General features: G+C 34.9%; 1 protein-coding gene across 2 annotated transcripts; it reads right to left on the bottom strand.

The window, feature by feature from the left end:
- Positions 1-8,962: 8,962 nt before the first annotated feature.
- LOC128021184 (periostin-like) lies at positions 8,963-26,716 on the bottom strand. 2 transcript variants are annotated; one of them, XM_052608202.1, is made up of 22 exons: positions 26,543-26,716; positions 25,958-26,056; positions 22,950-23,014; positions 22,280-22,437; positions 21,903-22,067; positions 21,149-21,295; positions 20,848-20,989; positions 18,128-18,340; positions 17,825-17,959; positions 16,272-16,417; positions 15,882-16,018; positions 15,517-15,647; positions 15,289-15,419; positions 14,292-14,394; positions 14,044-14,111; positions 13,850-13,895; positions 13,676-13,708; positions 11,215-11,463; positions 10,664-10,723; positions 9,853-9,939; positions 9,728-9,769; positions 8,963-9,583 (listed from the first exon to the last, which is right to left on the bottom strand). In XM_052608202.1, the coding sequence occupies exons 1-22, from the start codon at positions 26,659-26,661 to the stop codon at positions 9,531-9,533; spliced, it is 2,529 nt and encodes an 842-aa protein (XP_052464162.1). In that variant the 5' UTR covers positions 26,662-26,716; the 3' UTR covers positions 8,963-9,530. The 2 variants fall into 2 exon arrangements, with proteins under 2 accessions (XP_052464162.1, XP_052464161.1); XM_052608201.1 differs by having other exon boundaries at positions 16,272-16,420; positions 26,543-26,715.
- Positions 26,717-27,428: the final 712 nt, after the last annotated feature.

Here is a 27,428-nt window from a genome sequence, read left to right as displayed (position 1 = left end):
TCCTATTTCTTTTCCATGGAATAATGGGGTCCATGTTGTGACAGGATGAATGCCTTACTGTAAGTCTTAATGTAAAAGTTTTTGCTCCCTACAACAACTGGATTAGAAAATGCATGTGGTTTTCAAAAAATATATTTTAATGTAAAATCTCAGCCATTTGGTTTGGCTGTGCCATCTTCACTCTGCACAGATGGCCCAAAAAAAGGGGAAATACAGAATGATAGGTGTTCACAGGCCTATTGTGTGTTCAGTTCAGTTCATATAATACATTTCACAGCAGAGTGCACAATAGAGAACATTAGTGGAATGCTAACATGGTGCCTTGTGTATCTTGCTTTCTCTTTGTGTAAAGGTTATTAAAATCCAGGTAGTAATCTCACCGAGCGGCACAGAGGCTCTTGATGGCATTACAATGTCTTATTCGACACATTAGTTCCCCATTTCATGAATCAGTAAAGCATGATGAATTTGTATACTAAAGGATCTTGGTCCACTAAACATTGAGACAATGATCTCTCAGATGTAACTATTTTCAACATTGATAAAAGTCAGAAAAATTCCTATATTACAATGATTTCTGAAGGATCATGTGACACTGAAGACTGGAGTAATGCTGCAAAAAATTCAGCTTTGCCATCACAGGAATAAATTACCTTTATAAAATATATTCAAATATACACCAATTATTTTAAACAAATAAATGCAGCCTTGGTGAGTATAAGAGACTTCTTACTGTCACTGGTACCTGCAGTACAACACACGAGCGCACAAAGATGAAAGTAGAATCTTTTAATCATTCCCAAGGGCAAATATCCACGAACAGAGAGAAAAGCAACACATGCACACCACTGACCCATACATGGTAGCCTCAAGACCAGACAATCATGAACAGAAAGAGAGCAACTTAAATGCACATGCAAACAAGGACACTAAGACACACACCTGAACAGAATTGAGAAATTAAATCCATAACTATGACAATGGAGAAAATGTGTAAACTGAGAGTCCAAAGTAACATAAACCGTGACACTAACTGATATCATGTTTTTTATAATGTATTAGTTATTTCTATTGCCAGCCCATTTGAAGCATTACTCTGTCTGAAATTGCATATTCTTTAAGTAAATAAAGTACTTGTTTGAATAAGTATTTTGTGACTATTATAAAAATCAAGCGCAGAGTTCTGGCAGGTCACGTGAGACAAGCTTGCAATGGCTGAATCTCAGCTTATCCACGTCTACCTATAGGAATACAACACCTATCACAGCATTCTAATATAAGGTCTATTCAGTATTATTCAGCAGCTTTATTGCTCAGGAGCTATTACCCTCCTCCATCCCTAACTCCTCCTTTCGTAACAGTAAGGACTTGGCTTTCTGGTATTCTTCATTGAATCAGACTCTTTTATCTTTAATACGGTATGTTGTAACACTAAAACGTTAGCAAGAACATTAATGCTATCTGCATTTGGCTCTGTTCTGTTCACCCTACGGGGGTTATTATTGCTCCCCCTGCTCATTCATGACAGGCTGCATGGATGGGCAGGGAGTTTCTGCCCAGAACAGAAATACCACCAATCCAAACTGTATGCTAAGTGTCAGTCATCTTTGTCAAGTATTCCTGACAAAAGTATATTTAGTTTGAATTTGAGTAGTATAATCTGGACATGTTACATCCATGATGTCAGCACTTTCAACTTGCCCACCATTTACAAATCCACTTCTGTGCCCTTGAGAGACAGTAAAACTGTATAGGTACTTCAGAAACTTGTCAGAAGAAATTAAATTGAATTGAGTCATATTAATCTTGCCACATGTTTTCTTATTGTAATGGTAGAGAACATATATCTTCAGAACCTGACAAGTGAGTGGACTGAGACTCACCCAAGGACAAGACATTACTGGAAACAATGAACAAGGAGGACAGGAAACTAAAGACAAAAAATGAGACCTTTATATATTGACCATATCAAAATAAAAGACACTGACACAAAAGACTTCAAAACCCAATAGTACAAACATCACACAGTCCCACTACAGACCTGAACTTTTTTTTTTTTTTTGTGATTTATATCATTATAAGTATATCTTATATCACATTATTTTTTTGGCGCAAATTTGTTTTTAGTTGTAACTGAAGATAGATAGCATTATTTCATTTTACTCCCTGACTAGACATATTACAGTAACAAGGGATGTTACACTTGGCAATCCCTTACAATTGGCTGTCCTCAGGAGTGAAGAAGTGAAGACGGACACAACTCCAGAAGGTCAGTGAAGGTCAGTGAAGCACTAAATAGTGAAGAAACAGTGTGTGAGCTAGTCTGAGAAAAAAAAAATTAAAAAAGCCAACTGGAATCTCTCTTGTGGTGCATAGCAGATGGTGGAGAACAAGCAGGTCTGTAATTCCCAATCATATTGTACATGAACTCAAGAACATCAAATGAATGACTCTCTAAATTCACAGCATGGAAAATCACCTAGTGCTGGTCCATGATGAACATGGAAATTAGAAATTGGTGAATACCAAAAGCCAAATATGTTAAACACTCTAACAACTTATTCAGTCACTTCCATTGTATTAGCCAGTAATATTGTGTTATGAAAGTAGAGCTTTTCCAGTGGAATAGGTGTCATCATAACAGCACACTTTTAAAACATTTCCAATAGAAAGTTTATGTTTTGATTGTATATAATATATATAATGTAAATCAATAGCAACAAATCAATTTGACATCAAACCATTACAGTCAGTACGGAAAAAATATATAAAATATTAACAATATATTAAGCAAATGTAATTTAACAAATATTATTGTTGTTCTGTGATATTAGACAAATATTTTAGTCTTATTTTAATTATTTTAATATTTCAGACAAATTATAGTTAGCTATCTAAATGGAGACATACTCACACCATAACATAGATTAGAGTATATATTTTCTTCATTAATAATAAAATGAAAACACCATGTAATACCTTGTAATAATTTGTGCAAAATGGCATAAGGTATCCTACATCTTAGAACGTACAAAAAGGTAGAACTCTCTGGTCATATGTTTTTGTACCATTCAATATCCCAATTTCAATTTTTCCAATTTGACATTAACCCAAAGAGAGGTTTGTCAGATTTAGTTCACTTTTGCGGACAGTGCTTTCCCTAAACTACAGCTAAGCATATAACCCATCCATCACTCCTTCCCATTTAGATGATGATCTTTTGAGAACACAACTGTGCCAGAAACAAGGATCCAACTTGAGTCCCATCCAGATTAATCAATCTGATCCAAGAGATACTGTAACCACAGTTGCTTCAGCTAAAACACGCTCCAAACCCCTGAGCTCCTAAACACTCTTAGCCAAAGAACTTTAATCACAATGAATCTGTCCAGGAAGTTTTTTTAAATCATTTTGAAATAGTCATTATGTTCTTAAGGTTCATACTGCATATTAATCATTAATCTTGACACTGTAACTTGTATTTAGGACCTTGTATTTACATAAATCATAAAGGCGCAATGCATGTGCGCTTAAACATTTGTAATTGGTTGTTTTTCATGTATTCAGGGTTTTCAAGCATCATAAACTCTCTACTAAACTACTGTATATTTCTTTTCAAGTAAATAAGTCCTGCAAGAACACTGTGGTCAAGGTAAAGACTTGTTTGATTAGCTGGCCTGAGTCATTTTGGTCCAACTGTTAGATGGTGACTCACTGTGGACTGAGGAGTGCTGAGAATAATAGCTAGATGTATTATGTTTGTTGTTAGGGCCTGAACTCCCTCTAGAAGTCTTGGAAACCGTCCTGCATATTCCAGTAAAAATGTAATACTTTTCTTCATTTACCTTGTGAATTGGGTTTTTCTTTTTGTAATTTAATCTTTTGAGGTAGGTCACTGATCCTCATTGCTGACATGCACACACAGCACCATTTTTATTCTTTTACATGACCTTTCTTACCCTAGACATGATAAGGGAGGTTAACAACTCTCTCTGTGAGTCTGGGTGAATGGATCCTTATAGTGCCACCATAAAGTTCCCATACCTCCACTTACATTGGCAACAAAATCGGTGTTGTAAAAAGCATCGAAAGTCAAAAAAAAAAAAAAAAAAAAAAAAGTAGGATTGATTCTATCAGGTCTATTTATGCCAAATAAAATAGCCATTCGAGCCAAAGCAACAGTGGTTTCCACACCACATCTGAAACACTTTCTTATTGTTTTGGAGGTTGACAGCAAAATATGGTCCAAACATAACAGAACTAAGGCTAACATCACCCCAGCTGTGTTGTTTTTATTTTCCTATTTTGGTGACTTTGAAGTATTTCTGGGAAAGATCAATTATTGTTTACTTCATAACTCATTTATCTGAAATTCTCTTCATCGACAAGTGTGCACCTTGTGAATACCGCCTCAACCAAAATGGGACTTGAATAACAGTTGATTGTGATCTCCGCATGTTGCTGAGATGCATGATACAAGAAATATGGGCAAAATTATAAATGAGATAAATCTGAGCTTCTTGCTCCTTATGGGATTGTCTTATTAAAGAAGTATACACACCTAAATTGTGCTGAACCCAGACGTTTGGCAAACCCTGTAGACGTAATAACCTAGTCAGACTTCTAGGACATGCATATTCATGTCCATTTATTGGAACTGACCCATATGGCAGCATTAGCTTGTTAGCTTATAGCACTGTCTGCTACGTATAGCACGTAAATACACATGGTTTGCTGCCAAATGGTTGCCAAAATATGGACTGTGCCAAGAGTAAATTACAGATCCATTTGTTTTTACATCACTGTTTGTGTGGTGATTGTTTGGAGAAACTGTCATTTTCTGTGAACTGAGTGCAATTTGGATTCAGTTTCATCCCAACAAGTACTACATAATGGACAGCATGGATATATTTTAAAACAGGGATTACTATTGTATCTCATTCATTATCCACACTAATAAATCCACAATAATATTGAAGCCAAAGCATTCTCTGGTTAATAAGTCTGTACATGTTTATAGATGTTCTTTTATTTGTTATATTTGATTCTAAAACCTTATGAAGGATGCAATCATCGTAAACAAAGCTGCCTGTGACTAGTTTTGCTTATCTTTTTTCTTTTTGCCTCACATAAAAGATTTATTCGCTGGCTGTGACATTCTTGACAGTCCATCACATGTGTCCTGTGTCTTTTAAAAAAAGCACCCTGAAGATACATGCATGTCATCTGGTCGTTTTTTTCTTTGTGACATGACAAGATCATGCACTCTTGTATGTTCACAGGTTCATGGATGTACAGCTTTGAAGCATGTTTATACAAATAATCATTTAACATGCCAGGCTTTGTTGGAATTTATACTGCCTTTCAGAACATGAGCAATGGCATTAATCACAAACCTAGACATTATCATTTAGGGACTTCTATGGCTTTTATGGCTGTAATTGTTATTCAGTGTTTGTAATTTTAGGGGTTTTGGGATCAGAAGAGTTCAGAAGAACTGAGCAGATGTGATTTGAAGTAAAAGGCAATCTTTTTCTTTCCAAGCGTCATGAAAATGAATGAGATCATTTTGGCACTCTATTACAGTTGTTGTGAGTCATTTTAAAAGGAAAGTTTGCTCAAAAATGAGAAGTAATGCCATCATTTCCTCACCCTAATGTAATTTTAATCCTGTGTGGCTTTGTCTTCTGTGGAATACTAAAGAAGATATTTCATCCGTACAGTGAAAGTCAATGGGGTTCAAAACTATTTTGGACCCTATTGACTTAATTTATATGGACAAAAAAGCACTTACACAATATAATATAATTATCACCTCTTACATATCATGTTTCATCAGATTTTCCCAAGAGACAGTTATAACAGATGACAAATTAACTGATGTCTCCTGCTTTTTAGCACAGAAATATATAGCTCACAAACATTTAGAACTGGTCTGCATGTCATATATTTAAAAAATTAAAAATGCAAATCTTTCATTTACTTTGTGCATTAAATAACTACAGCCTCTTACAGACACAAACATTGTTTATTTAATTTAAATATATTTTTTTGGTGATCCCTTTGCAATTACACACGGCTCAGTGTGAACGCCAAACCAAAATGTTATAGCTGTGGTGTTTGAATATGAAATGTATTAGAAATGAAGTTCAAATCAGTTCATTTATTCTCTCAGTATGGTGCACAGCTGGGGAATTTCAAATATGACCTGTAAAATAATGAGCCAAGAGCTGTGAAGCTGAACTTCATGTCCGCTCTGTTGGAACAGTTCTGCTTCACATCTAAAATGCCTCTTATAGTGCTTAATAGAAAATTCCAAATAAAACACGAATCCACAAGAGACACGCAGTAAAATTCTTGATTAACATGAAGTTCTAATGTCATTCTGTCAGTGAGTCAGTAAGGGTAAAATCACAAAAAAATTATAATTCAATTTGTATCTAAATGGCACACAAAACTAATATAGTAGTAATACATCTTGTGCTCATTATTCCACCTCTCCAGAAGCCACACGATAGCATTGTGTGAAATTGCAGATAATAACTTAACTAATAACTTAATAAATAACAACCTAATAGAAGGCAGAGCATAAGAAATTGCACACAAACCTGACAGGCTCTTGCGTGTATTGTCAAAGCGGTAGAGTTTAATGTGTGAGAACTATTCCTCATTTTGTCTAGGGGACGCAACTCAAACAACTACCATTTAAATATTGGATTAGCACTAGTGAAAATATTTCCATAACCATCGTCCAGAGAGGGAGAAGATTTCATAATATTCAAAAATGTACTACTTTAAAATTTATAAATGTGTTTTATGCTGTAAAATAGAATGCATGATATGCGTTGATTTAACTGTTTCTGCAACTTACATTTACATTTATTCATTTAGCTGACACTTTTATCCAAAGCGACTTACAATTGCTTAATATGTCAGAGGTTGCACGCCTCTGGAGCAACTAGGGGTTAAGTGTCTTGCAGTTAACACCTAGATGGGAAACCTGCCTCACCATGTGTTGCACAGGGATAGTCATGTAGTGTAATGTGTAATAAGTCCCTCTTCACAACCCTTTTCTTGTTAAATTCGATCTCTAAGAACTTGCACAGAGCTTCCAGTGAAGTATGGCTGTCAGCCAGTGTTCAGCAAGTGTGTTCCTTGCCTTTCAAATCAGTGAGAACAGTTCTTGACATGAAAGTCACAAGAGAGCACATTTTCCTCTGAATTTCGGCCTTAAACAGCAAAGTCCACATATTGCCAGCAAGCTGCACTCCATCAGTCATTTTAACAGCTTTGCATAAGACTAAGCAGATTCATCAGTCTAACAAATTTGTGTTACTTATCTTACAGCCATTGATTCGCTTCACATTCTACTATTACTACACAATAAAACTTCTTGCTGTGCCCTTCTAGAGAGAGCTATCGATGTCTTGGTATGAGTCAGTATGGGTGTTTTAACATACGTTTGTGGAAATTTGTATCTCTTTTACATTTTGGCAAATTGGTTGTAAAATTTAGGCTATGTTTACACAACAATGACGTTTTTTGTTCATGCGGATAACATGGATCCTCGAAAACAGCTAAAAATGCTGTATCTGCATACCTGACAAAACTTGATACTGTGGATGACCAGGGATGTTGGACTCTTAAAGGGTTCTTATTTAATACACTTTTCCTAAAATAAGCCAGCAGTGAAAAAAATTATCAAATATTGTGAAAAGTACAGTTGCAGTGAAAAGTCTTAATGGTGCCAGAGCGCTCTCCTCCGAATCATATTCTTCTCCTTAGCTCAGGTAAGATGCCTCAGATGTTGTCTGTGGTTCAGGAGTGGATTAATAAGAGGAATACAACAAATGTAGCCAGTTGTGTGGTGGCTCTTGATGCCCTGACCCCAGCCTCAGTCCATTCCTTGTGAAGTTCACAATCGATTTTGCTTGAGAATCCTCAAAAGGCTGCGGTTCTCTTGGTTGGTTGTGCATCTTTTTCTTCCACACTTTTTGCTTCAACTGAACTTTCTGTTAACATGCTCAGATACAGCACTCTGTGAACAGCCAGCTTCTTTGGCAATTAATGTTTGTGGCTTACCCTCCTTCAATGATTGTCTTCTGGACAACTGTCTTCCCCATGATTGTGTAGGCAAACCAAACTGTGTTTTGAGTTGATTAGTTGATTGGCATGTCTATTCTAATTTGTTTAGATAGTGAATTGGTGGGTTTTTGTTAAAAATAAAAAATAAAAAAAATAATCACAATTAAAAGAACCAAAGACTTAAACTACTTCAGTCTGTGTGTATTTTTTTTTTTTTTTTGTAATTACTGTATTAAAAACTTGTTTTACTGCGTTTATACTTGAGAAGATGTGCTAAATTAAAAAAAATAGCTAGTTAGCTAATATGTGCATATTAGCAGTGTAAACATGAATTGACCATGCATAATATGATTAAATGTTAACAAATGAAGTGTATTAGTAATCATAAATCGAAGAAGAAATTTGTTAGAAATATATTTTATCTAGCTGATTAGGATCATTCAAATGCAGTTCGGAAGTTTCTCCTCAGTCATCTCTCCAAACCTGAGAAATCATGTTCGCTCTGCAAAAATGTCCCCATGCTAGAGCAGAGTGTATATACATTATCTAAAATAACTTGCCAGACTTAACAAGTTTATCCTCCCAATGAAGTCTGGGGATTCAGATTGTTTATATTAAGGAGCAAAGTTTTACTCCTTTCAAACATGCAGACTTCCTTATGTCTTTATGTGAAGGCATGCATGCTGCTACATATATGGCATCATTTTCATGAAGTATATGATGATAATGAACGCTAATGATGGGCCTAAAAGTCAAGGTACAGTGTCCCAGGACAGTTCACACCACTGTTCAGTATTTCATGTAATTCATCAACCCGAAATATTTGCACCACAGATTAAAAATAAAGAAAGGTTTTTGGAGATAAACAGCAAGGTGCTCCAAGCAGAAAATATATTTATTTTTGATTTTTTTAAGCTTATTTCAATGTGATGATTTGAATTTCTACTATTAAAAAAACCCTGTCTAATTAACAACAACAACAAAAAATTTATAAAAATGAAGACGTCCAAAAAATTAACAGAAAATTAGAAACAGATGAAAAGTTACAATCTGCATAACTTAAAGTGAACTCAACAGCCAAAGCTTTGCTGATATTTAAAGATAAAAACACATTCATGTCTCTGAATGCAAGCACCACAAAATATCATGTGCATGACAAGCTCAATGTCAAGGCTCTTATATATACTTTATAGTCTGTATAATACAATATAAACAGCTATAAAAAAGACCAATTTCTCTCTGTATTACTACCATTATTTCAAGTACCCCTTTTCTGAGTTGAAGTGGGGTGTGTGCCACACAGATCTAAATATTACTGCATTGGTTTCTAATGGGTTAACATTCAATGCGGTTTGTAGTAAAAGTGTATTTGCAGGACAAACACACTGTTCTGCAACTAATGTCTTTCACTTTAGCTGGATCTTCAGGTACAGCCTCCATTCATCTTACTGACTGGGTCTGGAGTCATGCCTGACCGGTCTCACTCTTTGCCTTGATCCTGTGTTTCAGACACATATTAGAATAAAGTTGGGTGTGAAGACAAGGTGCTATAGTTTTTTTTATATATATATCAATTGATATAAAAAATGGCAATAAAATTACTTTAAGAACACATCAGATGTAAATAAGCTGAAAAACATACCTTGTGGTTGTCTTTTGGCAGCATGTTTTTTAGATCGGCCCTCTGAGAAGAAAAATAATTCAATTAAACCCTGAACCATTAGATCCATACTCATATTATTCACACAGAATTATGAAGCCACTAACTCTTGATGATTCTGGTGATTCTCTCTGATTCTGATTCATGGAGATCTGGACTGCCCTTTAAAGTTACTATCTTGGAGAAATCTGGTCCTAAAAGAATAAAAAGAAAGAAAGAAAGAAAGAAAGAAAGAAAGAAAGAAAGAAAGAAAGAAAGAAAGAAAGAAAAAGAAAGAAATTCAGCATTTATGCAAATTTTATATAAAATTAAAGCAGATATGATCACATATTTGATTTTTAAATAAGAATATTATGATTATAATTAAAGGAGCTGAAACCAAATCAATCCGTAAATCAATCAATCAATCAATCATTTTATGCATAAAGCTTTATAAAGTATAGTAAAATATTTTTTTGTATTATTTTTTACAGATTGTAAAAATAAGTGAAATAATGCACAAATACACTCACTTATATATACATATATATATATACAGAGCTGGGTAATAACTGATTACATGTAATCTTGATTACGTAATCAGATTCCAAAACTCAAGTACTTGTAATCTTGTAATCAGACTAAACTACTTTTTAAAATAGTCGTAATCAGACTACAGTTACACACAATGTTTTAATGTTGCATCAGACAGAATATCAAAAATTACTTTTTACAGCCATTTTGAACTAAACAGACTTATACATGCTGAGTGTCTCTTTTTAGTCCAGTTCTTACTGCACTAGATTCAGTTTTCAAATGTTTGATAAAAACAATGGAGATTTTAACTCTTGACAGCTTGGACATAAAATAATGCATATAATAATACACTAAACAATGTTTAACAACACAACCAAATCAAGCTGTTAAAATGAGCTTCACCCATGAGTCTCTTGGCTTCTCCCTCAGTGTCAAGTTCACCATCAGATGATGAACTGTGAGCTGAGCAAAAACAATAACAAAAATTAAAACCTTTACAAAAAAAACAACAACTTGAACTAGAACTGTTTTAGAATGTTTTCACTTGCAAATGGTGGATATTTCTGAGCATATTTCTCTCCTGATTCAGACAAGACAATTTTTTTACTGGAGAAGGCAATAGTATGGACAGAGATCTAATGATCAATTTGTTTATTACAAACATTTAGCTTTTCACTCTACAAAACGTGCATTAATGGACTGGAGTCATGTGGATTACTTTTGGATTATTTTAAAAAGTTTTTATCACAAAACTGTTTTGATTCTCAATCTGATGGCACCCATTTATGTGTAAGTAAATGTGCAAGTGATCAAATGCTAAATTTCTCCAAATCTGTTCCAATGAAGCAACGCCCTCAGGCCATCCATGAAGTGGATGAATTCGAATACATTTTCAGCCAATTTTCATTTTTTTGAGTGAACTTTTCCTTTAATCTAATTAAGTTGGTACATACTTTCAGTAAACCTTGTGATCTTTGTAATGGATGGCTTCCCTTCAGCGACTTCAGTGATGCTCTGATCTCCACCAATCACTCGTGTAACTTTGGTGACACTAGCATCTCTTCCAACAACTTTTCTAACTTTGGTGACACTACGATCTCTTCCAACAACTTTTCTATCTTTGATGACACTCAGATCTCCTTTAATCTTTCGTGTAACTTTGGTGATGCTTGATTCTCCAGTCTCCACCTTGACCTCGGGACCTGAGAGAAATATAGAGATCCCATCAGGAGGCTTGTCAAGACCAGGGCTGTGTTTCCCAAAAGCTTCATAAGCCTAAAAAGTTTGTAAAGATTATCGTACGACTGATATTAAAATCTGTTTCCCAAAAGTATCATAACTCAAGTAACACTTTAAAATCATCATAGATCTACAAGTGCTCTGGAGTAATCGTAAAGCCTTAAATGCATCGTAAGAAGAAAGATTTGTGGTCACCTGCAGGAAAATTGGAAGATTACACCTTTAAGTTTATTCAAGTGCAATGTGATTATAATATATGGATTTGATTGCACTTTATTGTAAACTTTATTTCTCTTTATATATATATATATATATATATATATATATATATATATATATATATATATATATATATATATATATATATATATATATATAAAGAGTAATCTCTCTATCCACCTTTTTCTTGTCATAAAAATGGGCACGGCCATTTGTAAATTCTAAGGGTCTGGCTTCCAGTCTCATCTGCTTCCACTCTGTCCAGCTATTTTTAACTGAACAAAACAGTTCATTTTGCTGCTTGAAATTGAAAGTTGGTGTGTCTCATCATATTATTTTAATGTATTATCTTAATTATGAACACACTGATTTGTAGTGCAAACAGTTTTACCATTTACTGCACTTTGTTATTCTCCTTGTTATTTACCTATAGCAGCTAATTAACCAGAAGTCTCACCCATAGGCTTACTTCCGCATTGAAAGATAACGTGGATATATAAAGTATATAATATAATATAATATAATATAATATAATATAATATAATATAATATAATATAATATAATATAATATAATATAATAGATATTATATCCAAGTTGTCTGGAATGCAGCATCAGGTAAACATTTCAATAAATGAGCGTGTTCTGCAATTACCAGCAATTCAATAAGGTGACATTTCAGCACTTGACAAATGGATAGCGACTCCTAAGTAGCAATTAAAGCACAGCTACGTGCGATTGCGTTTTTTGGCAACTGCATGTGAAACAATAACAAACGATTGTAAAATGACTCATAGATATCGCTCTTAAGCTCTAAGATTAATCATTACTGAGTAACGCAGCCCAGGACATTAATAAGTATTTGTGAAAAATAATTTATTTAGAGACATTTCTTTTCTTGGTATGAAATATGACGGTCTTTTAAAATATGTTATGCTGATTAAATTAAATTTAGTTTTACTTCCAATGTTTTTGAATCCATTTAGCCAGTTCTCCTTGCTGCTTTTACTGATATGAAACACAAGTAAATGGTCAAAATGGGAATGGGTGTCAAAACCAATTAATTAATAGTCCCTGGCACTTTCAGAAGTTTTAATGAACACCAGGTCATCTTTTCTTTCTAGACACTGCAATGGGGGTCATGTTTCATGCTACTGCTGGATTAACTGCTGGAAGTTAATATATTCTGCCAAAGGTGAGCTAAAACAACTGGCTGTGGATCAGGATCATGAGTGTTTTGCTAATAATAATGCTAATAATTGAAACAGTTGAGCTGCTTAATTTCTTTCTTTTTTTTTTTCTTTTTTTGTGGAATCAAAATTGTGGAATCAATATTTAATAAAGTGCTGAGCCATTTACTGTGACATTATAATGATCATTTAATTCATACTACTTTTGTTTTAAAGACTGATTGGTACCACTGCGACAGTAAATTAATTACACATGCGAATGTTATACTGTAAAATCAACTTATTCAATTTAGCCATGCAAAGACTCCTAATAAATGGACTTTTATTAGTCTCAATTGTATTTCATTTATATCATTAAAAAGATCTTTCATGGAAACAATTTGTCTATAATTTTCTAATAAATAAAGAGTCCCATTTTGGAATTGGGCCTCTTAGAGTGTTCCCTCGCAGAATTGGCAAATTTATCGAGACTTGTGATTGTAAAGTTACACACATCTCTATGAAGAATCAGTTTTCTTGGGTTGCAGCTGAGGCAAAGTTCAGGCTTGTTGTTGTTTTATTAGATAAATAATTGAGTAAAAACAAAATGTTACAAGTGAACTACCTAAACGTGCTGCTGGGAATAATTGGCTGGCAGAGAAGCTCAGTATTGCAAATAAACTGAATAAATGCTTATGGAAGTATCAAATGGGTAGGTGGATGAGGAAAAGAGTTTAGAGGTGTAGTATAAAAAAAATTTATAGTAAAATAAAATAATTATGTATTACCTTTCTCAATGACATGAGTAGTTATAGTCCTCTCTTCAAGGCAAAATACAATATCACATTAATACAATTTATAAAAATGCAGTGTCAAATGTAATCTATATACTGTTGATGATGTTATATTTTATGTGAAACCTAAAGAGAGAAATCATTAATGAGGGATGAAATTGAACTTACTGATGAACGTAAGTGGAATCTCGTGGTAGGTGTATCCAGATACAAACTACACACAAACCAAAAACAACAACATAAAAATAAAAATATAACCAACTGATAAAGTGATGTGTGTTTGTTCGGCGATGTACTGGACTGTGATGGATCTGTTATATCACGTGAGTTAGTGTTCAGAAATGATGTGTGTTCTGCTTTACCTTCAGCTGTATGTATCTGTTGAGTTTCTTCAGCAGGACCAATATGTCTTCACGGCCAACTGGCATATCTGTGAAATACAGTAAAAGACTGTCTTATGTCTCAGTAATTGTACAGTTATATAAGAGTGAAAAAAAAACATCTACATTGAAGATAAAGACCATCTATGCAATTGATTTTGACTTAGTGCATGTAAAAATATTCTTAATCCCTCCAAAATATAACATCTTAAACACTGTTAGTAATATACCTTGAGGATATAAGATGGTCTTCACTACATGGACCACTCCATTGGATGCCATAAGATCAAAATCTGGAACTTCCACTAAATTTACATGGATGGAGTTGTTAACCTGAATGTAACAGAAATTTATTATTTTATAAAATATTACATATGTAAGTTTTATTTAAAAACTTTCTCAAAGACTTATGCAAGTCTTATAAAACCCTTTGAATCCTTTGAATACACAGAAATATAACTGCAGGACATCTTATTAAGAGGTCACTTCCTTGTTTTGGCTCTGTTTGCAAGATATCCATGTATAAAGTAATTTTACATTTACAGTGCTGATATCTATTGTCTGTAAAGGAAGCATCTGGACATTAGGAGACCCATTGTTCTAGCTTTCAGAGGGAGTTACGGGAAGAGGTAGCAAACTGTCTGGAAGTTATGACCTTACTGCTGTAGCAATGCTCAAAATTCACATATAAAATTGCCCTATGCCATAGACCTTCAGCTACACAGCACAAACACAGAAAGAGAAATGCTGAGTCCTACTTAGGATGAGATGGTGTATGCTTTTTATAATCAAGTCAGCTTCATACTCAATGCAAACATGCTGGTATGTTTTCTTTAAATGATTTAAGTGAATGGTCTGGATTTGGTTCATGGAATTTTTTTTGAGAACAGAAACAGGAAATTTGTGCTACGCCTAATTGCATTGTCTGATGATAAAAGCATGTCAGGTCCTTCCTCTCTTGTGCTACCAAAATATTTGTATTGGCTAAAATTTAGAAGTCAGAGATTTATTATGGAGTGTGCAAAGACCTTTATTCTTATGCATGTTACTGGAAAAGCTAATTATGGGACATCTTAATCATAATCACTGTTGGGATAAGCTGACATTTGGAAATCTCTACATTTTCACTAATTATGGTATTTAATCAGGCAAAGTTGGTTTGTTTGAGCCTAAAAAGCCTGACCTTTAAAATATCTTATCTTAAAATAACGATTCCAGTGTACTTACAGACAGCACTTGAAGGCTGTTGCCCTGAATGGTCTTCAGAAGGTTAGTCACTCCACCCTCCAAACCTCCATTAATAAAGACACCATTGCTAAAGTGGTAGAGCAGGATCGTCCTGAGGGTGTTGATATCACCTGGATAAAAGAATAGTCACTGTGTCACTGTGAAGAAACAGACTAAGCAAAGGTTGGAGATCATCTAATAGAATAAAATAGAAGATAAAAGGTTTACTTTTTAGAAGAGCAATATCTTTCTCTGTCAGGGTCTCAAAGGCGGCATCGATAGGGGCGAAGAGTGTGTACAAGCCCTCCTGCTTCAGTAGATCTGTCAGTCCAGCACTCTCCATCAGAGACAGGAAGATTCTGGAATAGTTCAGCCAGCCAATAAGTCATTTGTACATACATGCATACACAAATAAATAGTTGTTATTTTTATTTAATATTTCAATAGAATTTATAATAACATGTCCTGTTAAGTGTTTTTCAGTATAAATAGTAAATGAACTTTTTCTGCAGCATTTTTTTTTTTTACGTTTAGTTAATAAAATAATATTAATCATATTGTCATCATAATCATGATCTTAATCATAATCTCACTTGAAGTGTCCATCTTTCAAAAGCTGCTCGTAGATGGTTGTCTCGGGTGGCTGAATCAGTGATCGCATGAGATGGAGGATACCGTTACTGCCTTCTCTGCTGCCTCTGACCATGCATGCATTCTCAATACACACAGCCTTAAACACACACATTCAAATGAGAATGAAATGATATTTGTACCTTGGACCCTTTGCTGAGTAATGAAACAAAAATAGTTAGACAAGGATGTATTTAAAGCCTATTGACTTATCTGAAAGAAAAGAAAAAATTAGAGTATAACATGTAACTGCCAGCACAATAAAAATTTAATAAATGGTTGTTTTCACTCATGGAGTTTACACAATAATTGTCCCCAGGTCCCCAATCTTTCAATAATTCTCTCTCCCTCACCGTGCGATATATGAAGACTCTGAGCAGTTTTCCTCCCAGGGTTTCAAGCTGCTGGCCATTGTAGAGGTCACTCAGAGAAACTCTGAGTTTCACAATGTGGTTTTCCAGAATAATTTTCAGGAGACGCTCATCCATGGACATTACCTCTGCTGGTGAAGACAGTTATAGTGACATTTTAACCTGGACTGTGGGTCATTTAAAATTTTACCTATAACGATCTAATGGTTATAAAGCCTCTTATTAAGAAACCACAATAGATCCTAGTGAATTGGGGAATTACAGCCCCATTTCAAATCTTCTGTTTATGTCAAAAAACTTTTTTGAAAAAGTTGTCTGCTCAACTGTGTTCTTTCGTGCAAAAAATTATCTGTATGAAGAATTTCAGTCAGGTTTTAGGCCCCAAAATAGCTCTTGTTAAAATAACAAATGACTTGTTTCTTGCGTCAGACCAACGCTGCATCTCATTGCTAGTTTTATTTGATCTTAGTGCTGCATTCGACACCATAGCTCATAACATACTCATAGATCGATTACAAAACTATACAGGTATTCAAGGGCACGCTCTAAGATGGTTTAGATTCTACCTGTCCGATCGCTACCATTACCATTGTTTATCTAAATGGGGAGTCCTCTCATTTATCACCATTAAAATATGGAGTGCCACAAGGATCTGTACTAGGTTCTTTGCTATTTTCAATATATAAATGTTGCCCCATGATAATATTATTAGAAAATACTTAATGATTAGTTTCCACTGTTATGTTGATTATACTCAGCTATATATCTCATCGAGACCAGATTAAACTTCTAAATTATCTAAGATGAGTGTGTTAAAAATGTAAAAGATTGGTTAACCAATAATTTTCACCTATTAAATTCTGATAAGACAGAGATATTATTTATTGGATCAAAAAACAGTAGATAGTAAATCTCGTAGATTACAGTTTGGAACTAGATGGACATACTGTTACTTAATCTCCAGTCGAAAATCTGGGTGTTATATTAGACAGCTGCTTGTCTTTTGAGAACAATATTTCCCATATTAAAAAAATAGCATCCTTACATCTTAGAAACATTGCCAAGCTATGAAACATGTTACCTGTTTCTGATGCAGAACAGCTAGTTCATGCATTCATGACCTCTAGACTGGACTATTGTAATGCACTGCTAGGTGGTTGTCCAGCATCTTCAATAAACAAGCTACAGGTAGTCCAAAATGCTGCAGCCAGAGTCCTTACCAGGTCAAGAAAATATGACCATATTACCCCAATTTTACAGTCTCTGCACTGGCCACCTATTAAGTTCTGTATCACCCACAAATTATAATTACTTACCTATAAGGCCCCAAATGGTTTAGCTCCTGCATACCTAACTAGTCTTCTACAACACTACAATCCATCATGCCTAAGGTCACAAAACGCTGGACTTTTGGTAGTTCCTAGGATAGCAAAGTCCACTAAAAGGGGTAGAGCTTTGTCTCATTTGTCAATGTCAATGTCAATTTTTTTCTCATAGGTCAAGGTCAAGGTCAACAAGTCATAAGGTCAACTTACCAGAGAAGGCTCCATTCAGTGGGGCAAGAATAGTATACTCAGTCTCAGACTGCATGGCGGCAGACAGGCCAAGCTGAGACACCATGTCCCTGAAGATGTTCTGAGATTTGCCTATAAGCTCCGTCACCTGCATGGCTGCAAGACAAGATACACACTGATCACAACTGTACATTTAGATTTTATATCAGTGACAATACATTTTTGTATTTTAATTTATGCAGATGGCATAAGGATGTCATTTATAAAGTGAGCTGTCCCTTAATAAAGTCCGACTGAACCCAGTGGGTAGTTACAGAGTCTCACCTGAGTCAGGCATGAGCACCTGGTCGATCAGATGAATGACCCCATTTCTGGTGAAAATGTCCTTCTTCAGCACCATCTTGATACCATTGACAGTGAGACTCTCACCATCACATCCGATCTCAATATTACTTCCCTCAAGAGTCCCATAGACGGAGCCCGCCATAATGGCCTCAGAGCACTGGACTGAGTTCAGGAGGTGGTACTTCAAAAGGGCTTGTAAAATAAATAGAACAAGAGAGATGGAAAAAGGTTACGTGAGAGACTGAAAGATAAACAGTGTGGTGACCCAAACTGTTAAGATGTCTTTATGATCACAGTCCAGTAAGCATCAAGATCTAGACCTCTAGAGACTATTAAAAACACAGAAGCTCATGTTGTCCACTGGGACACCCACCCAGTTCTTCCTGTGCCCAGGCAATGCTGTGGTGAGCTGAGACTCTTACGTCAGCTATCATATAATGTCATATAATGATGTCATATAATGGGGGAAGTCATGGCCTAATGGTTAGAGATTTGGATGAATGCTGGGAGTTAATGTCCCCCAAAAGGGACAAATAGGACACTTTATGTCAGTGGCTCTCAGTCAGGGAGCCGAGAAACAATAGATGACCACAGCAAACTTCCAAGGTAGCACAAGATGACTTAAAATGTTTTTGTAAAATACTAAGCAAACTTTAAAGTAAGTTAAAATGGTAAAAAAAAAAAAAAAATTCCTTAAAAAAATAAAAAAGACATGCATTTAATGATACAAAATGTGAACGTGTTTCCAAAATATTCCTATGAATGATTAATTAAACGTCTGTATAAACAAAAATGTTCATATCTTTCTTTTAAAATCTCCACTTCATCTTAAATTCAAGTGCATGTAGTATTATCATTATGATTATTGATTTCTATGAGTAATTCATATAAATAATTTAATTTAAGTGATTATAATTAAAGAGAAGTTAAAATGTTATTTGTGCATCTATGAGGCCCCGGTTTCCCAAATTCTTACAAAACTTATATGAGGGAATTTTCAAAGCTTGATTTCTACATGAAAAGTCAGGGAAATTAATGAAACCTTAAGAAGCCATTTCTATAATGAATAAATAATTTTCTAGTTATGAATTTATTTAATTAAGATTGCCACTTATAGTTTCTGTAAACAATAAAAAAAAAAAGAAAAAAAAAAGCTTCATTACATTACAGCAGAAGTACCAGAAATACCCAAGCCTACATGGGAGGCCTTTGACTGTCTCGGGCCATAGATCCCGTAAGAGCCAGAAGTGATGTAATGCAGACATTTTTATATCTGTGTGTCTTGAGGCATGCTGAAAAATCTAATTTTAAGAAGAAAAAAAAACCACAAGAAAATTAATCAATCAAATTTCCTTTTGTCGGTGTGTTGTAGTAGACCTTTAAACCAGAATCCTAAAGCCTGATCTGCTTTAATGATTTGCGTTTTTTCACACGCCATTTACATCAGTCGGGTCTTGAGATAATTGGCCTCAGAACTGAATATTTACTTCAAAGCTAGTCTTTGCTTTTAAATATAGGTCTCTATGTTTTAATGCTTTTGCTATAATGATAATCTCAGTCTGTCATGATTCTGCCCTCGTGTCCTTGATTTTTCCTAGTCTTGAGGCAGGATCATGGCAGACCCGTGTTTTGTGTACAAGCACATGGCCTTGTCTTTGGGCCATGTGCTTGTGTTGTCTCGTTCCCTTGCCCCGCCCCCCTTGTTATCCTAGTCGTGTCGTGATTGTCCTATCTGTGTCACCTGTCGTGTCTTAATTGTTCCCCCTATTTAGATCTCCTAGTGTGCTCTGTCTTGCGTCGGTTCATTGTGATTTGTGATTGTTCCTCACCTGTGATTATACCCTGGTAACCCCTTTGAGATATTGTGTCCTGTATAACCGTGAGTGTTTATTTGTAGTTAGTGTTCTCTAGTTTTGAGTCTTTGTTTATCTTGTCTAATCAGTCCTGTTTAGTTATTTTTGTATCTGCCCTAGTCCTTGTTTTCCCCCTCGTGGGTTTTGTTTTCCCCTTCTGTATTAATAAATCCTGTGTGTAACCCGATTCCTGTCTGCACTTGAGTTCCTCCCGTGCAAACCCTGACACAGTCATCTAAAAGATCAAACAGATAAGATTTGTAATAAAATCTTCTCTTTTCATGGGGAAAACAGATATTGTCTGTTACAACACTTACAATCTTTTTCACCAGAATCAGAAAAAGCATTTCCCTTCAGGAGCTGTTAGAAGTCTTTAACAAATTTGGTTTTGGATCTCCATGTGGCTGCGGCCAGATCTGCTGTTTGACCGGCTTTTTTTTTTTTTTTTTTTTTTTTTTTTTTTTTTTTTTTGTTTAAAGCACTATATACAAAATAAAGGTGATTTGAAAATGTGTCACTGCTTGGATTGGACTGCATTTGTGGAGTTTACTGAAAACATGAGGCTGCTGTCTTTCAAATCTTTAAAGGTGAATTTCATCCTGTGTGTGCTTTGTGCATGCATACACTGCTATTCAAAAGTTACAGTAAACCAGTAATATTGTGAAATGTTATTGTAATATAAAAAACCTTCTTTCTAATTGAATGTATTTTAAGATGTAATTTATTCCTGTGATGGCGAAGCTGAATTTCCACCATTATTACTCGTCTTCAGTGTGTGAAATAGAAATCTTTGAAAACATTATAAAAACCTCTAAATGATGTTCTGTGGTTGTGATCTATGTTTACCTTGAAGTACAGTTGTGTCCCTCATAAGTCTATCCAGCACATCTCGGTCTAGATTTTTAAAAGCCTCGTTGGTTGGAGCAAAAAGTGTGTAGTGTCTGGACTCCCTTAGTAGACCCTGGAGTCCCGCTGTTAAAGCAACGGTCTATAAAAGAAATCAAAAATAAAGATTCTTCTCTGAAATCATATGCCCCTTCTGAGGAATGTTTTATCATCGGTGATAGAGTCCTATCAGAAGGTTACCCAGAAAGCTTCCAATAGGTTTTGGTCATATTTACAAAACCACAGGTATAATCAAACGTACTTTCAGTGTTGCCAGATCACCATTGGTTTGGATCACGTCCATGATCGTTGGATGTACGAAGCTAATGACACGATCAATAACATGCACAACTCCATTAGTGGCCACCTGGTTGGCGTGAATAATCCTGGCACAGTTGACAGTGACAACCTGCAAAATTGTTGAAAAAGAGTTTAGTCACTTTTTTTTTATGAAATCCAAGTTACGTTGTTTTGGATTCTATTGATAGTTGAACTATAGTAAAACAAGATATATTTTGTGCTCCACAGCTGAAAGAAAGTCTTGCAGGTTTGGAAAGGCATGAGGGTGAATAAATAATGCCACAATCTTATAGGTGCAAACACTGTTGTAATTGTTAACTAAAACTAAAAATATTTGTAAACATGTTAATATATATATTAACCCTGACCCTAACCCTACATATATATAGTTTTGTTAATTAAATAAATCTGAAATGAAATATTTTTTAAAAAAATCTTGAAAAAAAAAAGTTTAAGATGAACTAATATAATTACTACAAGAAAAACTGAAATAAAAAATAAAATAGCTAAACTAAAAAAAAAATAAAAAATATATAAAAGATAAATAAAAATGAAAAAGAAAATGACTAAAACATTAACTAAACTTCATTAACACTTACAATATATCTTAAAACAAGCTAATTCAAAACATTTATAAATAATATAACAACATATAAATAATACTTAAATAACACAGTTTCAGACACACAATGAATATGAAGAAAAGAGAAACATACTCCATTTGAGTAGTGATTGATATAGAGGTCATGATTGTCATGAATGGAATTTAGGGTCATATCATTCTTCAGGTCCTTGGTGAGAAGACGTTTGTTGACAATGTGATAGATGAGGTCATTGTAAAGTGCAGTGTTTCCTCTGCTGACCAAGTGAGCTTTTGATTCCTGGAAAGAGAGAAGCAATGCTAAAATGTCAGTGCTTTGCCCTGAGGAAAGAAGATGGCATGACGGCATATATTCCAGTTTATTTCTTTTTAAGAAGTTCCATTCAGTGCTTCACTTAATCATAACATGCACATTTGATCACTGATTTTAAAACATAGCATGCAAATACTGCAGCTTGAATGAATTATAACATGGCAGGGAATTTGACTTACAGGATCTAACTCTTCCCAGGCATCATCACTGGGTGCAAACATTGTATAAGATCCCGCTCCACTGAGTTCTTCCCTCAGTTTGGATAGATCGGAGTATTGTTGGGTGATCTTGGCATGCACCAGATCCAGAGTGTCGTACACAGTGTCAATGGGAGCCACTGGGTGACGGAGCAAAATTTCATAGAAATAAACAAAAGAGTCTCATGCACAGAGTTACAAAACAGCACATATTCTCAGGATCCTTTCACATGACGTGAAGCTTGAGTCCTTGTTCAAGTCTAGCGGTGGCTCATTAATCTCATGTAGAAGTACAGCCAGCTGGGTCTGGATTTGGTTAGAGAACAAAAGCTAATGTTCTCTTCCAATGAACTCTTAGCCAATGAGTAAATTGACATTTAATTTAAGCATGACCTTAAACTGAACTCAAATATGTGATAATTGTGGATTAACAATTTAGCAGTAAACATAATCATATGTATTAACATTGGGCATGCACACTGCAGACATGATGACATCTCAAATCATGCTTCTTGGCAAAAATAATGTAAAATTTCCATAGTTACCATTCAGAACACTCAAGCAACCATACAGCAATGTTCTAACAACCACTATAATATAAAATATAAAATACTGTGTAATATTTCTGTTGATGGAATGAATACATACTGACCTGCTGGGCAGCCACGGTGCCCATCTAACTTCATATAACCCGGACAGCATTCATATAAGACCACCCTGTGAGGAAAGAGTCAAAATATTAAACCAGTATCATAAACTTAATATTAAAATCATGTTGCTTACCTTTGTTATCCATAGAGTTTAAAATATTGTTTTACTACCAAATTTGTTCCATTGATATAAAATGGGAGGAAATTACATTTTGATCATATTAAGTTCTGAAAACTAACGTGATAAACCATTTAAGCATGTCTTGTTCATTTTTATTTATTTATTTTTATTCAGATGCTTTTTCATATGAAACCATTTTTTTTTTTTTTCAACCATCTGGACATTTATCTTGATTTGATATTCATTTAGTGGTTTTCCCCCAACATTTTTGCAGTTTTCATAAACTGAATTGTCTCACAAACTGCTGGAATCAATTTATATATATATATATATATATATATATATATATATATATATATATATATATATATTATCTGCAAATAAAATAAAAATAAGATGTAAATGTGTACAAAAAAAAAAAAAAAAAAAAAAAAAAAAAACAATTGTTCCTCACTATACTCCTTTGGGAATGTAAAATCTGATACAAATGAGAAAGTAGCAGACAAATGGACAAAAAGTCTATTTTCAAGTTCAAATTCCGAGGTTTAAACTGAAATGTCTTAACTTTTAGTGCCAGACTTGTAGTTTGGCAAATCTAAGTCCAGTAGAGATCTGTCCAGAAACTTGAGAGGAGATACATTTGGAACCTTTTCCTCATGTAAAGAAAAAAAAATCTATTAGTAAAAAAAAAAAACCTCTCAGAACAGCCCTTCATTTAATCTCAATGATGTCTAGAAGAAACAACTGAGATGTCAAAGTGAACTGCCATTTAACAAAAAAGTTAAAACAAAATCACCATTCCATGCAAAGTATCTTACTTTTGTATAAACTATTTTATTTAATTTGCATTTAAATCTAGTTTAAAATCTTTTAGATATTTATTAAGAGTAAATGCACTATTCTGAATGTTGGCCACTGGCCTAAAGGCATTAAAAGCGAGCAAAGAGGCTTTCTAAGAGCAGTCTGCAGATGGAGTACATGTAACTCCCCCATGACTAATGCTGTTCCTCATTGGTTTTAGCGGGAGATCTGTGGTTTGGAGAATTATCATGCACCTGACACTGCACAGATTGAAATTTGCTTTATTTCTCTTTTGTATCATAATGATATTGTCTGGAGGCTCAGACATTGCAGCTGTGGATGGAAGAGTTCATCCCTTGAAACTGAGTCATGTTTCCAGTGTCAGTCAGTGAAGGAAGAAAAAAGTAACCCAGCGTGACCCCTGTGAGAGGCCTGACTCAAACTTTCCCCGATGGGTCCATAGGAGAGACAGCAAGCTGTGCATCTCTGAACCTACTGCTGCCCAGAGTTTAGACACGGGGAACTGGGGGGAGACACAAGGCCAGGGGTGTTTCGTATTTTTATTATGGACCTCCCACATTCAAGTTTGCTTTCATATGTTTACAGTGACCAGAGAGGCAGCAGCCATATCTGCTGGAAGAAATCCAGGAGAAAAACAACACCGCATGTGAGAAAAAGATGAGAATTGAGCCTTATCATAAATCTCACAGAAGACAGATTAAAGTTCACAGGAGGCTCATTCCAATTCTTTCCAATTCTCTATAAGTCTCTCATGAGAAGGTTAAACTAAAGACAACAGTTATGAAATACATTTAAAGCTTAAAAAGCAGCTGAGTTTATTTTCTTTGATTTCCCTCTTCAAAAATCAATTCTGCTATTAAGAAGAATCTGTCCTTTAGATCGCTGAACATGCTGCTGCAAGATTAAACAAACACACAACAAAATACTGAGACCACACCCATACAAACTGACCAACATATACAGTTACAATCACATCTAAAATACATGAATGTACTGTACTGTATTAGATAAAATATATTGTGAATTCATGAATTATATAAATTGTATTATGAATTATATTTCAACTAATATACATAAAGTAAATAATATTATAAATATTATGAAAATATTAGCAATAAAGAAACATTGATTACATAAATTACATAGTTGATAACCAATTCAGTACAGTATATTAGAATGATCCTGTGACACTGAAGATTTCAAAAGCTTTTCCATCACATAAATAAATTAGATTTTTAAATATATTAAAATATAAAACAATTAGCTTAAACTGTAATAATATTTCACAATATTACTGTTTATAATGTATGTTTTGGTAAAATAAAGGCTTTGTTAAGATAACAAACAACTTTTATAAATAAATAAATAAATAAATAAATATATATATAAAATAAAAAAAGACATTTCCTGAGGCTAAAGGTTTTCCTCTTTTCTTTTACACACAACAGATCTCTGCCAGATCTCTGCCATGCTGAGTTGAGCTTTAAAAGTTTTGCCTGCCAATGTCTAGTCACCAGACACCGAGGCATCCATCACGGTCTCACAGAGCCCAGAAACACGCTTGCATCATCCTCTCAGAGATCCTGCAGTAAATTAGTGTGGCATTTGAGGAAAAAACCACTGGAACGACAGTAAACATGTCAAGTCATAGTCAGCACACTTGAGCTGCGGTTAATCTGCTATAAACAAGTACAGTAAAATGCACTTGGCTGACAACAGTTTCATCCTGCTGCAAGCTGGGAGAAGAGCTCCAAAGCGTAATGTGTTTGTGTATCTTAAATCATATTGCTCTAGGGAGTATTTGCTGTGAACCATCTTATTTTGGCAAAAATCCAACTGTCTTGTACCATTACTAATACAGAACAGCTTCAAATGCTTCTGCTTCACTCACTTTCCCTGAACACACCCTACAAGCCTAACCAATGTAATCCATCACCAACAAGACCCTCCTTCACCTTCACAACTAAAGAGACACGTTTCACGGTGACCTATGACCTCTAATGAGACCATGGGAAGATACCTGGCTAAAGCAGAGAGAGTCAGAGTGAATATCAGTGGATGACTTACGCATTTTTGCCACAGATGGATTTTTTGTACCAGTTACTGCATGTGCTGAAGTACTTTTTCTTGGTCCCCATGACCTGCTGCAAAGCGCACACATTGGGCCTGCAAAACAGAGCGGAGGGAGAACATACTTTAAAAAAAAAACCTCTAGGGATGCTTAATGACTGCATACATGACAGACTTACAGGCCACACGGGGTTTCATTGGGCAGGTGATTATGTAGAAATCTTGGTAAATTGCTTTAAATAGCTGACTAAACAAAGTGACAATTGCTATTTAGTCCATTTATGTTTTAGAAATAAATGTACAGTTAATAAATTAAATAGATTAAAATATTCAACATTGTTAAACGATGTTGATGACAGATTTCTGAAATGAAATTGAAAAATAGACACATAGTGATAAAGATAAAGATATATATCTGTGTGAAAGGCAGAAAAAAGCATCAGGATTTACACAAATTCAAATAGTACATTTCACAAATTTTCCATATGTAATTTTACATTTGATATCATCAACAATGTTAACCAAACTTACCAGCTTGTTCCCAGCCAGCAAAGGTGAACCCTTAAAACAATCAACCCTTACCCTTCATTCTTAGCCCTGATGCGACTGTGTGTGACTATCTTGTCATAGGCTGAAGACTCCACCTGGTCCAGGGAGGAGAGCACCAGGATGGTAAAGGTGGCTGTAAACAGGAGTATCATACTGGAGTATGCCCTGCAGATCAAACCCACTGGAAAACAGAAGGAATGGGAGCGAGCAACAGGGAAACTGCCTTTATAGCAGCCCTCCCCTTCACTTTCTATCTCAAACACACACTATGACACACTGACAGAGATTAATACATAGAGAGAATCAACCTGCTTCTTATGGATCCGCCCCCTCCACGAGAACCCTGAACTAGAAGGACCTTCTACATTTATTGAGACAGAAAGAAGAGAGTCTGAGGGTCTTACAATGGTATGAATGTGGAAATGTTTAGGTGCATTAAATATAAAATGTTTTAGATTAATTTATGCATATATTCTGCAAGCATTGCACATTTTTAGCACTAAGGCTCAGTATAAATCTTTATAATTAAAAGAACATAGCTTTATTATGAAATTACATTATTTCTCAGGTGCTCTGGTTTGTTCTCGGTTGCTCATTATCTGCAGAGTGCTACTGGGGAATCAAAAGGATAATCGTACTGTAACTGTTCAATCACCAGCGAGGGAATTATATTTTTTTTGTTTAAATCACCGGGCTGCTGTCCAAATCTGGATTCTGATGGTTTTAAGCTGGAACCCGTGGTTCAGGCCTCAGGCAGGACTTTGGACAAGTCAAAGCCAGATGGGAACGTTTTAAAAGTTCCCAAGAATCACATCTGCATTTATCTCATACTGTCTGGCATGGAAAGGTGTGCTTGGGAAAAAGTGACCCAAGGATGGGAACAATAGTGGGAAGGGGTTTGAATGTGGAGTGAGAATCA

This window comes from Carassius gibelio, chromosome A10, assembly GCF_023724105.1.
Source record: "Carassius gibelio isolate Cgi1373 ecotype wild population from Czech Republic chromosome A10, carGib1.2-hapl.c, whole genome shotgun sequence".
NCBI classification, from domain to species: Eukaryota; Metazoa; Chordata; class Actinopteri; order Cypriniformes; family Cyprinidae; genus Carassius; species Carassius gibelio.
This window is presented reverse-complemented; position numbering and strand designations above follow the sequence as displayed.

What these genes read in the sequence shown, in the direction of transcription:
- LOC128021184 (XM_052608201.1), bottom strand. Translation starts at nt 26,661, where the DNA reads ATGATACTCCTGTTTACAGCCACCTTTACCATCCTGGTGCTCTCCTCC. An exon ending in TCAATCACTACTCAAATGGA is followed by an intron (nt 21,296 to 21,902) that starts GTATGTTTCTCT and finishes ACAATTTTGCAG; the next exon opens with GTTGTCACTGTCAACTGTGC. An exon ending in ACAGATACATACAGCTGAAG is followed by an intron (nt 13,896 to 14,043) that starts GTAAAGCAGAAC and finishes GTTTGTGTGTAG; the next exon opens with TTTGTATCTGGATACACCTA.